Here is a 17,788-nt window from a genome sequence, read left to right on the forward strand (position 1 = left end):
AAACTCTTGCCGCTGCACGCGCACCCTTGGCCAGCTGTTCGCACGCGCAACCCTTTGAGCCCCCGCACGCGCACGCGAACATTACCGCACACACACTATTGAGCCCCTACTATTGAGCCCCTGAAGCACTTACCCCTCACACATTAACAAAAAATTGATTTCAGCCCCTGAAGCACTTACCCCTCACTTTGATTTGAGCCCCGCGCACGCGATCCTTTTGAGCCCCATTAGCCATTTGAGCCTCCCGCACGCGCACGCGCACATTTTGAGCCCCATTAGCCATTACCGCACACACACTATTGAGCCCCTGAAGCACTTACCCCTCACACATTGATTTGAGCCCCTGAAGCACTTACCCCTCACTTTGATTTGAGCCCCGCGCACGCACGCGAACCTTTTGAGCCCCATTAGCCATTTGAGCCCCCCGCACGCGCACGCGCACGCGCACCTTTTGAGCCCCATTAGCCTACTTTGCCCCCCCGCACGCGCACGCCAACCTTAGCCGTCTAGCGCATGCGCACGCTAAGCCAACAACGTTAGCCTTAGCAATGCCCCCCATAGCAAAGCGAACGCGCATGCGCACGCCAAGCCAACAACACACTTCATGCGCATGCGCACGCGCACGCGAACCCACGCGCACGCAACCCTTAATAAAAGCGTCGCGAGCCATAATACATTGCGCATTTCTATTGCACTGCCAATAAGAAAGGTCTACATTTCAAAGCTCCGCAAAAAAAAAAACCTCTTTACTTTAAAAGAATTGCCTATTGAACCTCTTTACTTTAGTAAATAATTGGGTATTCAAATTTAATGCCCTCAGGAAAAAAAAATTACCTCAACAAAAAAACAAAAAAAAAATTACTATCAAAGAATTGCCTATTGAACCTCTTTACTTTACTTTAAAATAATTGGGTCTTCAAATTTAATGCCCTCAGGAAAAAAATTACCTCAACAAAAAAAAAAAAAAATCTTTACTATAAAAGAATTGCCTATTGAACCTCTTTACTTTACTTTAAAAAAATTGGGTCTTCAAATTTAATGCCCTCAGGAAAAAAATTACCTCAACAAAAAAGAATTGCCTATTGAACCTCTTTACTTTACTTTAAAATAATTGGGTCTTCAAATTTAATGCCCTCAGGAAAAAAATTACCTCACTGGCACTGACATTATTTGAAAGCTCTGCATAAAAAAAAAAAAAAAAAAAAAAAAAAAAAAAAAAAAAAGCTTTTTAGTTTAAAAAAAAAAACCTCACATTTGCTCTTTAATAGCCTCTTACAAGAGCACAACACTGTGCTAACAGCACATACAAAAAAAAAAAATATTAGCCTCATAGAAGACACCAACACTGTGCTAACAGCACATACAAAAAAAGGAATAATAGGCTCAGGACTTATGCATGTGCTACATACCACAACATAGTTGTTTCAAAAAAAACTTAATAGGATCAAAAAACAAAATTTTAGCATTTAAAAATAAAAAAGGATTAATAGGCTCATAAAAGAGCACAACACTGTGCTAACAGCACATAGAAAAAAAATATTTTAGTCATAAGCTCATAAAAGAGCTCAACACTGTGCTGCACTGCACATATAAAAAGTCTCTATAAAAATTAAAAAAAAAGGAAATAAAGAGCGCCTAATACTACATAAGCAGCATTATAATAAACCCTTTGAAAAACAAAGAAACATATATACTGCATAAAAAAGCCAATAAAGAGTGCCTAATACTACATAAGCAGCATTATAAGAAACATTTTTTAAAAAACATATATACAGAATAAAAAAGGCAAAAAAATAGCCTAATACTACATAAGCAGCATTATAATAAACTCTTTGAAAAAAAACCATATATACTGCATAAAAAAGGCAATAAAGAGTGCCTAATACTACATAAGCAGCATTATAATTAACCCTTTGTAAAAAAAAACATATATACTGCATAAAAAAGCCAATAAAGAGTGCCTAATACTACATAAGCTGAATTTTAATCAACCTTTTTAAGAAAACATATAAAAACATATATACTGTATAAAAAAAGTGTCTTAAAAAAGGACATAATACAAAAAAAAGAGTGTTTAAAACAAATTAAAGAGTGACAAACACGCCTAATGTCTACAAGAAAATAAAGAGTGCCTAAGACTGCATGAACCAAAATTAAGACAGCAAAAAAAAAAGTTAATAAGAAACCGTTTAAAACATATATACTGCATAAAAAGGCAATCAAGAGTGCCTAATACTACATAAGCAGCATTATACTGTATAAAAAAGCCCACAAAGAGTGCCTAATACTAATAAACCGTAAAAAACATATATACTGCATAAAAAACAAGTGTATAAAAAAAGTGCATAATAAAAACAAAGTAAAGAGTGACAAACACGCCTAATGTCTACAACAAAATAAAGAGTGCCTAAGACTGCATTAAAAAAAAAAAAAACACTGCCAAAAAGAAAATAAAAAGTGTATAAAACAAAGTAAAGAGTGCATAAGACTTTGTTAAACAAAATAAAAATTGTCCTAACATTGCCTAATACAAAAAAAAAGACAGCCGATCTAACAAAGAGAGTGCCTAAAAGACTGCCTAAAACAAATAAAGACACTGCATAAACTGCATAAAAAAGAAAATAAAGAGTGCCTAATACTACATAAGCTGAATTTTAATCAACCTTTTTAACAAAACATATAAAAACATATATACTGTATAAAAAAAGTGTCTTAAAAAAAGGACATAATACAAAAAAAAGAGTGTTTAAAACAAAGTAAAGACTGACAAACACGCCTAATGTCTACAAGAAAATAAAGAGTGCCTAAGACTGCATGAACCAAAATTAAGACAGCAAAAAACAAAGTTAATAAGAAACCGTAAAAAACATATATACTGCATAAAAAGGCAATCAAGAGTGCCTAAAACTACATAAGCAGCATTATAACAAAGTTTTTGAAGAGAAAATATATATACTGTATAAAAAAGCCCACAAAGAGTGCCTAATACTAATAAACCATAAAAAACATATATACTGCATAAAAAAAAAAAATATAAAAAAAGGGCATAATAAAAACAAAGTAAAGAGTGACAAACACGCCTAATGTCTAGAACAAAATAAAGAGTGCCTAAGACTGCATTAAAAAAAAAAAAACACTGCCAAAAAGAAAATAAAAAGTGTATAAAACAAAGTAAAGAGTGCATAAGACTTTGTTAAACAAAATAAAGATTGTCCTAACATTGCCTAATACAAAAAAAAGACAGCCGATCTAACAAAGAGAGTGCCTAAAAGAATGCCTAAAACAAATAAAGACACTGCATAAACTGCATAAAAAAGAAAATAAAGAGTGCCTAATACTACATAAGCAGCATTATAAAACATTTATTAAAAAAAAAATATATATACAACATAAAAAAGGCAATAAAGAGTGCTTAATACTAAATAAGCAGCATTATAACAAACCTATTTAAAAAAACATATATATACAGCATAAAAAAGGCAATAAAGAGTGCCTAATAATAATAAACCTTAAAAAACATATATACTGCATAAAAAAAAGTAACTACAAAGACGTGCATAAAAAAAAAAAAATATTTAAAACAAACTAAAGACTGCTGCATAAACATAAAAATAGAAGAATGCCTCCTAAAAGAATTTTAACACAGAAAGATGCAGAAAACGTTAAACGCAGAAGAAAAGAAACTCAACGTATACGACGGACACATATGACTGAACAACAAAGGGTAATTCTACGCAAAAAGGATTCTTCAAAAAAACGCATTTGTAGGGCCAATATGACTGCTCAGGAAAAATGTGTCCAACTGGACATGCAAAGATCACGTTCTGCTGCACGTAGAAAAAAAAAAAAAAAAAGTTCTAACATCACTATCACTAATCAATATAACAAAAGTTATAACCATTCACTATTTAATGAAGACAATGTTCCGATGCACACATGTGGTCAACTTAATGTTTATTGCACATTTTGCATGGCAAAGCATTTTCCAGAGGAACAACCAAGCGATAAGCTTTTTAATAAATGCTGCAATAAAGGAAAAATAACATTACCTCATATACAAATTTCACCACTGATCCAACAACTAATGACTGGACAACACACACATTCAAATAATTTTATGCAAAATATCCGTTCTATAAATAGTGCATTGGCGTTTGCATCAATGGGAGCAAACATTGCACCACCTCCAGGATATGGCCCATACTGTTTTAGAATAAATGGCCAAATTTATCACCGATCTGGTGCTTTGCATCCAGAAAATGATGATCAACGCAAATTTGCACAACTCTACATTTTGAGTCCTGAGGAAGCTGCGGACCAACGAGCAGCACTAAAAGAAAATTCAGGATGTCACATTGAACTTTTGAGGGAGTTAAGTTCATATATGTGTCAGTATAACCCTTTTGCAAAAGCATGTAAAATGCTCTATGAGGTAGAGCAAGAATGCATCCATGAAGCATCTTTAAATGGAGTTCAAAATTCTAAAGTTTCAATGGTAATTCTGCAGGACAGAACATCAGATTACCGAAGATATAACGTACAAAGAGTTAATCAGGTTGCTGTTATTTTCCAAAATTCTGATGGTGAACCTCCTCTTGAACGTGACCTTCTTATTCATTGCCGATCTACAGATCAAACAAAAAAAACTGAAAGAATAAGTGTTTTAGATCCTAATCTTGAACCATTGCTGTATCCTTTGTTGTTTCCATATGGGGACCAAAGTTGGGGTTCCAATATTGCTCTTAACTACAGGCCAACATCAATTAGTGATGTACAAAGAAGAGTAACCACCAATCCAAGGATAAGAGTTAGCCAAATGAAATACTACTCTTACAGAATTTCAATTAGGGATCAATTCAATCCTTTCCTTAGTGCTGGCAAGTTGACGCAGCAGTACTTTGTTGATGCTTATGTCAAGACTGAGGCCAACAGACTCAACTATATCCGTCAAAATCAATCTAATCTTCGCATTGAAAAATATACAGGATTAATGGATTACATTCAAAGTGAGGCTGCTGCACAGGGCCTGATGCCTGGTAAAGCAGTTATTTTGCCATCATCTTTTCAGGGAAGTCCACGAAATATGGCCCAAAACTACCATGATGCTATGGCCATTGTTAGAAAATATGGAAAACCGGATTACTTCATCACCATGACCTGCAACCCTAAATGGCCTGAGATACTTGATAACCTATTAGAAGGTCAAGCAGTGGAGTTCAGACCAGATTTGGTAGCAAGAGTTTTCAATCTCAAATTAAATTCTCTTTTGAATGATATCTTGAACAAACATGTTCTTGGAAGTCCTTGCGCAAAAGTGCATGTAATAGAGTTTCAAAAAAGAGGATTACTACATGCTCATATCCTTTTAATATTGAAAGCCGAAGACAAGCCAAATGATGCTGAAACCATTGACACTTTTATATCAGCTGAAATTCCTGATGAACAGATTTATCCAAGACTACATGCTATTGTAATAAAGCATATGATACATGGTCCATGTGGAGAACATAATTTAAATTCTCCATGCATGGTTGATGGTAATTGCAGCAAGAATTTTCCAAAAAATTTTCAAAAAGAAACTTTAATTAATGTTGATGGATATCCGCGATATCGTAGACAAAAAAATGACACCACTGTAATTGTCAAAGGGAAAAAAATTGACAACTCATGGGTAGTTCCATATAGCCCATACTTCTGCTTGAAATACAACTGCCATATAAATGTAGAGAGTTGTGTTTCTGTTAAAAGTGTTAAATATCTCTTCAAATATGTATATAAAGGTTACGATTGTGCAAATATTTCAATTAACGAACAAAATACACTACAGCATGATGAAATTCAAAATTTTTTGGACACAAGATATGTCAGTGCTCCTGAAGCTGTTTGGAGGTTGTATGGTTTTTTGATGCACCATCAAACACATACAATAATAAGACTTCAAGTTCATCTTCCAGGCGAACAAGATGTATATTTCCATAATGAAAACATACAATTAGCTGCAGAAAAGGCACAAGACAGGGATACCACTTTGACAGCATACTTTAAGTTGAATGTGGATAATAATGCGGCACGTGAACTTTTTTACTCTGACATTCCTCAACATTTTGTATTTGATGTAAAAAACCGTAAGTGGAATCCAAGACAAAGAGGAGCAGATACAACAATTGGCAGATTGTATAATGTAAATATTTCATCAGATTTGGAGAGATTTTGTTTGAGGTTATTGCTCTTGCACTTAAAAGGAGCAATATCCTTTAAGGACTTACGAACTGTTAATGGACAAGTTTGTCACACATTCAAAGAAGCTGCCCAAAAGCTTTCACTTTTAGATGATGACGCTACATGGGATCTTACACTTAACGAATCAGCATCTCAACAAATGCCTAAACAAATGAGGGAACTGTTTGCTTATTTGTGTATATTTGTTGTCCCACCTAATGTCCCACAACTCTTTGAAAAATACAAACATGATCTTTATGAAGATTATTCACGTCATGAAGACCACATTGATGATTGCAAAATTTGCAAAAATTTGGCATTAACAGATATTCAAAATGTTCTCATATTGCATAGTAAACGTTGTGAAGATTTTGGACTACCCAATCCATCAAACTTCATTCCAGAAATGCAATTCAACTATGTTACACACTTGGAAGCACAAGTTGGAGCACAACTTCAAGAAGCATTAAACATCGAGCAAAAAGCTGCATTTGACAATGTAATGTCTGCAATTGATAATGAAAATTTACCACACAGATGTTTTTTTATTGATGGACCTGGTGGAAGTGGCAAGACTTATTTATATAAAACATTATTGAGTACTTTACGTGGACGCAGAGATGGAGTTCTTCCTGTTGCCTCTACAGGAATAGCAGCTAATCTACTTGATGGTGGCAGAACTTACCATTCACAGTTTAAGCTTCCAATTCCATTACTGGAAACATCAACATCAAATATGAGAATGACTTCAAAAGATGCAGAGTTCATACGTAATGCTAAATTGCTTATTTGGGATGAGGCCTCAATGACACCCGGTATAGCTCTAAAATGTGTCAATAACCTTCTTCAGGAAATTATGCAGAACAATAAGCCATTTGGTGGAAAAGTTATACTCCTTGGTGGAGACTTCAGACAAACACTCCCAGTTCTTCCTCATTGCAATAGAACTGCTATTGTGGAAGCTACTATAAAGTTCTATGATCACTGGGATAAATTTAAAATTTTACAATTGAAGAATAATGTGCGTTCAGTGGATCCAGAATTTAGCAATTGGCTACTAAAATTAGGACAGGGTTCATTAAATAATTCAGAGGGCCTTCCTGAGGATTTAGTTGAGATCCCTTCCAAATTAATATGCAATGATTGTATCATATCTGAAATTTTTGGAAAAAAAATTCTTCCATCTGATCTTCACAGTTTTTCAAAAAAGGCCATTTTGTGTACGAAAAATTGTCATGTTGATCAAATTAATGAGCATGTATTAAATATACTCGATGGTGAGGAAAAAATATATCTGAGTTCAGATTCAATTGATGATCAGACAGATGAAGATGCACAAAACTATCCCATAGAGTTTCTAAACGAATTAGCTCCATCAGGAATGCCTCTTCATAAGTTAAAAATAAAATTGGGAAGTATTATTATGTTGCTCAGAAATCTGAACACAAAAAAAGGTCTGTGCAATGGAACAAGATTGATAGTTAAAGATCTTAAGCCAAATCTATTAATTGCAGAAGTACTCACAGGAACAGCAAAAAAACAAATAGTGTTTATTCCGAGAATAGATTTAGCCCCTGCCAACACTGAACTACCATTCATTTTACGAAGGAGACAGTTTCCAATCAAACTTGCATTTGCAATGACCATCAACAAATCACAAGGTCAAACGTTAGACAAAGTAGGAATATTTCTTCCAGAACCAGTATTCAGTCATGGACAACTTTATGTTGCAATGTCTCGAGTTCGTACATCATCTGATGTCAAAATTAAGATACTTCAAAGTTCAAAGCAAGGAAAGATATTACCAAACAGTGATAAAATTTATACAAAAAACATTGTTTATAAAGAAATATACTTTAAATAAATAAATAAGTTGTGTATTTTTAATTAGTTAGAAGTAATTTTGTATTATTTAGAGCAACAATATTATTCATGTACAAATTAAACTTTATTTTAATTTAATTTACTAAAAATAAAAATATGACTTTATGTCTACTTTAATATTTATATCTTATGTTATTTTTTGGAATAAAAAAAAAAAATATATATTTGGCCCGTGTACACGGGCTTTAACACTAGTATATATATAAAGTTCTCGTTTCTCCATTGCAAGCAAAGGAAGAGGCACTCACAAATTTAAACACATATGCTTTTTTATTTAAAGTTGCATTTTAGTTATAGATGACATCTTCTTCAGATGAACATATTGGTGGCAAAAAACCAACAATATATACTCTATACAATTCCTGTAAAACCCGGGAACAACCTCTATTGATCCATGTAACCTGTAACTGTAACCATAGAATTTTCCATTAGTTAGTGCAAATAATAAACCTGTAAAATTCATGAATAGCAATGTTATGGCAAAGGTATTTTAAAAGCCAGATACACACACACACATACAGTATATATATATATATATATATATATATATATATACAGAGAGAGAGAGAGAGAGAGAGAGAGAGACAAAAACACACACATATAACAGGCAATTAATGAGGAAGTTGAGCTTATATGCATTTTATTATGACGCATCTCCTTGTCAGGTGGGTGACCAGATTTTTTTTTTTTTTTTTAAATTGTGGTTCTTTTTAACCCAACATATCCCTGCTCATACCATGCCTGCTCCATACCACACTGTATTGCATATCTATCCAGAAAGAATTAACATTTATTGACAAATAAGTATGTATTTAAAAATAAAATGTGAACTATATCATCAGATATTTTTACTAGGGTATTTGTTTTCATATGTAGTCCAGAGGATATGGTTTTATGGAGTAAATATGTAAAATATCTGATTCTAATATGGATTAGAAAGCCCTGCATATTAGAGAAATATCCGATAATGTTTTGCAATCAATTCAGGAAATGTGCCTTATTAAAAAGGGTAGAAAAATTATTTATTGTATGCATATGACAGAGCACTCTATGCAAATGTTTGATTTTTCAGTTTAACACAGTTTATTATGATTGGTGGACAGAGACACACCTCACAAATATAAAAAACAAAACTTTTTTTTGAAAAACATGTCAGTGGTCATGTTTGGGCAGTTTGTGGGCATGGTTAAAGGGACATTGAACCCAAAAATTTTCTTTCGTGATTCAGATAGAGCATGAAATTTTAAGCAAATTTCTTATTTACTCCTATTATCAAATTTTCTTCATTCTCTTGATATCTTTATTTAAAATGCAAGAATGTAAGTTCAGATGCCGGCCCATTTTTGGTGAACAACCTGGGTTGTCCTTGCTGATTGGTGGATAAATTCATCCACTAATAAAAAAATGTGCTGCCCAGAGTACTGAACAAAAAGCTTAGATGCCTTCTTTTTAAAAAAAAAAGATAGCAAGAGAACGAAGAAAAAATGATAAGACGGAGTAAATTAGAAAGTTGCTTAAAATTGCATGCTCTATCTGAATCACGGAATAATTTTTTTTGGTTCAGTGTCCCTTTAAGGGTAATTGCAAATAGGGAAATATGACTGTCTCAGGGAAACACAGCTCAGAATTAGGGACTGGCCCTCTCAAATAGGGACAACTGGAAATTCTGCAGTAGGTGTGTAAGCAGATGTTCTTGATCAGCATATTTCCCTAGTTCAGGGTTATTTTATTTCCAGTCCTCAGGACTCCCTAACAGGCCCTATTTACAGGATTTCTGAGGTAGAGCTCAGGTAAATAAATCAGTAGCCATGGTTATTAATCTGCTCTCACCCAAGGTAATCCTGAAAATCTGTTAGGGTGCAAAAAAAAGGTCTGGGATTGCAAAACCTTACCCTAAATAAATATGAGGTCATGAACTTATAAGGAAACCCTGATTTGGGATAAAATAGAGAACCCATTTTTAAAATATTTGAAGATTAATATTTTATGTTAAAATACTAGCTGATAATGCATAACTTAGAGTTGAGCCATAGCATAAAATTATTTGAACCAGAATTTAGACTATTAATTGTGGGTGGGGACTGTAGGCAGTATAAAACAGAGTATCCCAGACTTTTCTACAGGCTAGCAGCTCAGTGGCCATTTTTATATCTGCCTAATGTTGTAACCCAAATAATCTATCCTGAGCTGGCAAGATAGGTTGCTTTGTAGAAATCAGAGTTTTGTTTATTTGCCAACAAAATGTTTTATGGTGTCAATTTGCTGACCTTAATATCTAGAAGAAGGGTGGAATCCTTACAATTGTATGAACCCTTTCTTTATAGGCTGCACTAAAATTACAGATCCAGCAAGGTTTCATTTCTCCAACATTGGTGTGTCCGGTCCACGGCGTCATTCTTACTTGTGGGATATTCTCTTCCCCAACAGGAAATGGCAAAGAGTCCCAGCAAAGCTGGTCACATGATCCCTCCTAGGCTCCGCCCACCCCAGTCATTCTCTTTGCCGTTGCACAGGCAACATCTCCACGGAGATGGTTAAGAGTTTTTTGGTGTTTAAATGTAGTTTTTTATTCTTCTATCAAGTGTTTGTTATTTTAAAATAGTGCTGGTATGTACTATTTACTCTGAAACAGAAAAGGATGAAGATTTCTGTTTGTAAGAGGAAGATGATTTTAGCAGACAGTTACTAAAATCGATTGCTGTTTCCACATAGGACTGTTGAGATGAAGTAACTTCAGTTGGGGGAAACAGTTAGCAGACTTTTCTGCTTAAGGTATGACTAGCCATATTTCTAACAAGACTGTGTAATGCTGGAAGGCTGTCATTTCCCCTCATGCGGACCGGTAAGCCATTTTCTTAGTCAAACAAACAGAATAAAGGGCTTATTATGGGCTAAAAAACTGGTAGACATTTTTATGGGCTAAATCGATTGCTTTATTTGTGCATATTATTCAGATTTAGGCTAACAATTGGCATTTATAATCTTGGGGAACGCTTATAAAACGGCAGGCACTGTATTGGACACCTTTTTCAGTCAGGGGGCCTTTCTAGTCATAGACTGAGCCTCATTTTCGCGCCATTAATGCGCAGTGGTTTTTTGAGAGCAGGGCATGCAGATGCATGTGTGAGGATCTAAGAATCTCTGAAAAAGCTTTTAGAAGGCGTCATTTGGTATCGTATTCCCCTCAGGGCTTGGTTGGGTCTTAGCAAAGACTATATCTGGGACTGTATAGGGGTTAAATTGAAAAACGGCTCCGGTTCCGTTAATTTAAGGGTTAAAGCTCTGAAATTTGGTGTGCAATACTTTTAAGAATTTTTGAACAATTCCTTCATACTTTTTCACATATTCAGTAATAAAGTGTTTTCTGTTTGAAATTTAAAGTGACAGTAACGGTTTTATTTTAAAACGTTTTTTGTGCTTTGTTGACAAGTTTAAGCCTGTTTAACATGTCTGTACCTTCAGATAAGCTATGTTCTATATGTATGAAAGCCAATGTGTCTCCCCATTTAAATTTATGTGATAATTGTGCCATAGCGTCCAAACAAAGTAAGGACAGTACTGCCACAGATAATGATATTGCCCAAGATGATTCCTCAAATGAGGGGAGTAAACATGATACTACATCATCTCCTACTGAGTCTACACCAGTTTTGCCCATGCAGGAGGCCCCTAGTACATCTAGTGTGCCAATACTTATTACCATGCAACAATTAACGGCTGTAATGGATAACTCCATAGCAAATCTTTTATCCAAAATGCCTACTTATCAGAGAAAGCGCGATTGCTCTGTTTTAAACACTGAAGAGCAAGAGGACGCTGATGATAATTGTTCTGTCATACCCTCACACCAATCTGAAGGGGCCATGAGGGAGGTTTTGTCTGAGGGAGAAATTTCAGATTCAGGAAAAATTTCTCATCAAGCTGAACCTGATGTTGTGACATTTAAATTTAAATTAGAACATCTCCGCGCACTGCTTAAGGAGGTGTTATCTACTCTGGATGATTGTGACAATTTGGTCATTCCAGAGAAATTATGCAAGATGGACAGGTTCCTAGAGGTTCCGGTGCCCCCCAACGCTTTTCCTATACCCAAGCGGGTAGCGGATATAGTAAATAAAGAGTGGGAAAAGCCCGGCATACCTTTTGTTCCTCCCCCTATATTTAAGAAATTATTTCCTATGGTCGACCCCAGAAAGGACTTATGGCAGACAGTCCCCAAGGTCGAGGGGGCAGTTTCTACTCTAAACAAGCGCACTACTATTCCTATCGAAGATAGTTGTGCTTTCAAAGATCCTATGGATAAAAAATTGGAAGGTTTGCTTAAAAAGATTTTTGTACACCAAGGCTACCTTCTACAACCAATTTCATGCATTGTTCCTGTCACTACGGCAGCGTGGTTCTGGTTCGAGGAACTAGAAAAGTCGCTCAGTAGAGAAACTCCATATGAGGAGGTTATGGACAGAGTTCACGCACTTAAATTGGCTAACTCTTTTATTTTAGATGCCGCTTTGCAATTAGCAAAATTAGCGGCGAAAAATTCAGGGTTTGCTATCGTGGCGCGCAGAGCGCTTTGGCTAAAGTCTTGGTCAGCGGATGTGTCATCCAAGACAAAATTGCTTAAAATTCCTTTCAAAGGTAAAACTTTATTTGGACCTGATTTGAAAGAGATTATTTCAGACATCACTGGGGGAAAGGGCCACGCTCTTCCACAGGATAGGTCTTTTAAGGCTAAAAATAAGCCTAATTTTCGTCCTTTTCGCAGAAATGGACCAGCCTCTAATTCTGCATCCTCTAAGCAAGAGGGTAATGCCTCACAACCCAAACCAGCCTGGAAACCAATGCAAGGCTGGAACAAGGGTAAGCAGGCCAAGAAGCCTGCCACTGCTAACAAAACAGCATGAAGGAGTAGCCCCCGATCCGGGACCGGATCTGGTGGGGGGCAGACTCTCTCTCTTTGCTCAGGCTTGGGCAAGAGATGTTCAGGATCCTTGGGCGCTAGAAATAGTTTCTCAAGGTTATCTCCTGGAATTCAAGGAACTACCCCCAAGGGGAAGGTTCCACAAGTCTCACTTATCCTCAAACCAAATAAAGAGACAGGCATTCTTACATTGTGTAGAAGACCTGTTAAAGATGGGAGTGATACACCCAGTTCCAATAAAGGAACAAGGAATGGGATTTTATTCCAATCTGTTCGTAGTTCCCAAAAAAGAGGGAACGTTCAGACCAATTTTGGATTTGAAGATCCTAAACAAATTTCTCAGGGTACCATCGTTCAAAATGGAAACTATTCGAACGATTCTACCCACCATCCAGGAAAGTCAATTTATGACTACCGTGGATCTAAAGGATGCGTACCTACATATTCCTATCCACAAAGAACATCATCAGTTCCTAAGGTTCGCTTTTCTGGACAAACATTACCAGTTTGTGGCTCTTCCATTCGGATTAGCCACTGCTCCAAGGATTTTCACAAAGGTGCTAGGGTCCCTTCTAGCGGTTCTAAGACCAAGGGGCATTGCAGTAGTACCTTACTTGGACGACATTCTAATACAAGCGTCGTCCCTGTCAAAAGCAAAGGCTCATACGGACATCGTTCTAGCCTTTCTCACATCTCACGGATGGAAGGTGAACAAAGAAAAGAGTTCTCTGTCCCCATCAACAAGAGTTCCCTTCTTGGGAACAATAATAGATTCCTTAGAAATGAGGATTTTTCTGACAGAGGTCAGAAAATCAAAACTTCTAAGCTCTTGTCAAGTGCTTCATTCTGTTCCTCGTCCTTCCATAGCGCAGTGCATGGAAGTAATAGGATTGATGGTTGCAACAATGGACATAGTTCCTTTTGCACGAATTCATCTAAGACCATTACAACTGTGCATGCTCAAACAGTGGAATGGGGATTATACAGACTTGTCTCCAATGATTCAAGTAGATCAAAAGACCAGAGATTCACTCCGTTGGTGGCTGACCCTGGACCATCTGTCCCAGGGAATGAGCTTCCGCAGGCCAGAGTGGGTCATTGTCACGACCGACGCCAGCCTAGTGGGCTGGGGTACGGTCTTGGAATCCCTGAAAGCTCAGGGTCTATGGTCTCGGGAAGAGTCTCTTCTCCCGATAAACATTCTGGAACTGAGAGCGATATTCAATGCTCTCAGAGCTTGGCCTCAACTAGTAAAGGCCAAATTCATAAGGTTCCAATCAGACAACATGACGACTGTTGCTTATATCAATCATCAAGGGGGAACAAAGAGTTCCCTGGCGATGAAAGAAGTGACCAAAATAATTCAATGGGCGGAGGATCACTCCTGCCACTTGTCTGCGATCCACATCCCAGGAGTGGAAAATTGGGAAGCGGATTTTCTGAGTCGTCAGACATTTCATCCAGGGGAGTGGGAACTCCATCCGGAAATCTTTGCCCAAATAACTCAATTATGGGGCATTCCAGACATGGATCTGATGGCGTCTCGTCAGAACTTCAAGGTTCCTTGCTACGGGTCCAGATCCAGGGATCCCAAGGCGACTCTAGTAGATGCACTAGTAGCACCTTGGACTTTCAACCTAGCTTATGTATTCCCACCGTTTCCTCTCATTCCCAGGCTGGTAGCCAGGATCAATCAGGAGAGGGCCTCGGTGATCTTGATAGCTCCTGCATGGCCACGCAGGACTTGGTATGCAGACCTGGTGAATATGTCATCGGCTCCACCATGGAAGCTACCTTTGAGACAGGACCTTCTTGTTCAAGGTCCATTCGAACATCCAAATCTGGTCTTCCTCCAACTGATGGCTTGGAGATTGAACGCTTGATTCTATCAAAGCGTGGGTTTTCAGATTCTGTGATAGATACTCTGGTTCAGGCCAGAAAACCGGTAACTAGAAAGATTTACCATAAAATATGGAAAAGATATATCTGTTGGTGTGAATCCAAAGGATTCCCATGGAATAAGATAAAAATTCCTAAGATTCTCTCCTTTCTACAAGAAGGTTTGGAGAAAGGATTATCGGCAAGTTCTCTAAAGGGACAGATCTCTGCTTTATCTGTCTTACTACACAAAAGACTGGCAGCTGTGCCAGATGTTCAAGCATTTGTTCAGGCTCTGGTTAGGATCAAGCCTGTTTACAGACCTTTGACTCCTCCCTGGAGTCTAAATCTAGTTCTTTCAGTTCTTCAAGGGGTTCCGTTTGAACCCTTACATTCCATAGATATTAAGTTACTATCTTGGAAAGTTTTGTTTTTGGTTGCAATTTCTTCTGCTAGAAGAGTTTCAGAGTTATCTGCTCTGCAGTGTTCTCCTCCTTATCTGGTGTTCCATGCAGATAAGGTGGTTTTGCGTACTAAGCCTGGTTTTCTTCCTAAAGTTGTTTCTAACAAAAATATTAACCAGAAGATAGTTGTACCTTCTTTGTGTCCGAATCCAGTTTCAAAGAAGGAACGTTTGTTACACAATTTGGACGTTGTCCGTGCTCTAAAGTTCTATTTAGAGGCTACTAAAGATTTCAGACAAACATCTTCCTTGTTTGTTGTTTATTCTGGTAAAAGGAGAGGTCAAAAAGCAACTTCTACCTCTCTTTCCTTTTGGCTTAAAAGCATCATCCGATTGGCTTATGAGACTGCCGGACGGCAGCCTCCTGAAAGAATCACAGCTCACTCCACTAGGGCTGTGGCTTCCACATGGGCCTTCAAGAACGAGGCTTCTGTTGACCAGATATGTAAGGCAGCGACTTGGTCTTCACTGCACACTTTTGCCAAATTTTACAAATTTGATACTTTTGCTTCTTCGGAGGCTATTTTTGGGAGAAAGGTTTTGCAAGCTGTGGTTCCTTCCGTTTAGGTGACCTGATTTGCTCCCTCCCTTCATCCGTGTCCTAAAGCTTTGGTATTGGTTCCCACAAGTAAGGATGACGCCGTGGACCGGACACACCAATGTTGGAGAAAACAGAATTTATGCTTACCTGATAAATTACTTTCTCCAACGGTGTGTCCGGTCCACGGCCCGCCCTGGTTTTTTAATCAGGTCTGATGAATTATTTTCTCTAACTACAGTCACCACGGTATCATATGGTTTCTCCTATATATATTTCCTCCTGTCTGTCGGTCGAATGACTGGGTTGGGCGGAGCCTAGGAGGGATCATGTGACCAGCTTTACTGGGACTCTTTGCCATTTCCTGTTGGGGAAGAGAATATCCCACAAGTAAGGATGACGCCGTGGACCGGACACACCGTTGGAGAAAGTAATTTATCAGGTAAGCATAAATTCTGTTTTTAGCAGCTTTAATTATATCAATCACCTAAGCACTCCTCTCCAGTAGAACCCCACACTCCTGTGCCTATAGTGTCAGGATATAATAAGTGCATCAACCACACCATAATACTGAGTGATTCAATATGGAATAGTCATTACAACAGCAATGTATTTTGCTATATTAAGTTGCAATAAGCCTCCTTCACCAAAGCACACATGTTGAGATGTCAAAGGGTACTCACATTGAGTACATGGGTGCTTGTATTGAACAATTTTAATGGCACCCACCATCTGCCATTAATGCAGCAGCTAAAATCCTAGGTTCATTTAAAAAAAAAACCTTTTTTCACTGGGCAGAAAATTACTGATGAATTATATGTATGTATGTATCGAATGTGGTAAAGCACTCTTGTTACTGCCTTCTAGTTCTTAATGCCCAGGGTGCAAACCAAGAAGTTGCATTCAAGTGTCCAGAACGAACAGATCACTCACTGGGTCTTAACTATTGCAATGATTTAGTGCAAGTGATGTTTCTTGGTTACCCCCCGAACATGTGCAAAACAACTTCTACTTACATTATACCCCAAGTCAGTGTACTCACTTCCATGTTGCTGTCTGCAGTATTCCAGAAGTCTGTGATGTCACAACTTACCCGTCAACACATGTTCCGGCGTTTGTGATCTGGTCACCATGGTTACGAGAAGCCCCCTCATAGCAGTCATGGAAGGCTCTATGTGCAATTACAAACAATTAGCATAGTGTTACATAGGTATTGAGTTGACACTTTGGGGCCCATTTATCAAGCTCCGGATGGAGCTTGAGGGCCCGTGTTTCTGGCGAGCCTGCAGGCTCGCCAGAAACAGCAGTTATGAAGCAGCGGTCTAAAGACCGCTGCTCCATAACCTGTCCGCCTGCTCTGAGCAGGCGGAACAGACATTTCTGCAATTCAACCCGATCGAGTATGATCAAGTTGATTGAGACCTCCCTGCTGGCGGCTGATTGGCCGCAAATCTGCAGGGGGCGGCGTTGCACCAGCAGCTCACAAAAGCTGCTGGTGCAAAGCTGAATATGGAGAGCGTATTGCTCTCTGAATTCAGCGAGGTCTGGCGGACCTGATCTGCACTGTCGGATCAGGTCCGCCAGACCTTTGATAAATATACCCCTAAACCAAGTACAGATCTAACACATCCTGTTATTCATTACTGCTTGTTGTTCATGTAACAGATTACACCATTTTTTAAACCTGCTCTCTTGTGACACGATAGAGGGCCAGATTATGAGTGGAGCAGAAAATATCAATTACTCGAGCAATATATTTGCGCTCCACTCAGTAATACCAAAGCGCACACATGTAAGGTCACATTTGTATTGCACTTAACTTGTAATACCAGCTAGGTGCAATACGAATGTGAGCTTGCATTCACATTGCAGGGAAGCTTTGTACTAA

The 17,788-nt window shown here is 37.7% G+C and overlaps 1 protein-coding gene across 1 annotated transcript; it reads left to right on the forward strand.

The window, feature by feature from the left end:
* The first annotated feature begins 3,619 nt into the window (after positions 1-3,619).
* Positions 3,620-17,021, forward strand: LOC128652379 (uncharacterized). Its single transcript, XM_053705317.1, has 3 exons — positions 3,620-6,174; positions 6,574-8,030; positions 16,768-17,021. Exons 1-3 carry the CDS (start codon positions 3,620-3,622, stop codon positions 17,019-17,021), a joined length of 4,266 nt encoding a protein of 1,421 aa, XP_053561292.1.
* The last annotated feature ends 767 nt before the right edge of the window (positions 17,022-17,788 follow it).

Source organism: Bombina bombina, chromosome 3 (assembly GCF_027579735.1).
Source record: "Bombina bombina isolate aBomBom1 chromosome 3, aBomBom1.pri, whole genome shotgun sequence".
Classification (NCBI taxonomy): Eukaryota; Metazoa; Chordata; class Amphibia; order Anura; family Bombinatoridae; genus Bombina; species Bombina bombina.

What these genes read in the sequence shown, in the direction of transcription:
- LOC128652379 (XM_053705317.1), top strand. Translation starts at nt 3,620, where the DNA reads ATGCCTCCTAAAAGAATTTTAACACAGAAAGATGCAGAAAACGTTAAA. An exon ending in GATACAACAATTGGCAGATT is followed by an intron (nt 6,175 to 6,573) that starts GTATAATGTAAA and finishes CATATTGCATAG; the next exon opens with TAAACGTTGTGAAGATTTTG. An exon ending in AGGAAAGATATTACCAAACA is followed by an intron (nt 8,031 to 16,767) that starts GTGATAAAATTT and finishes ACTGCCTTCTAG; the next exon opens with TTCTTAATGCCCAGGGTGCA.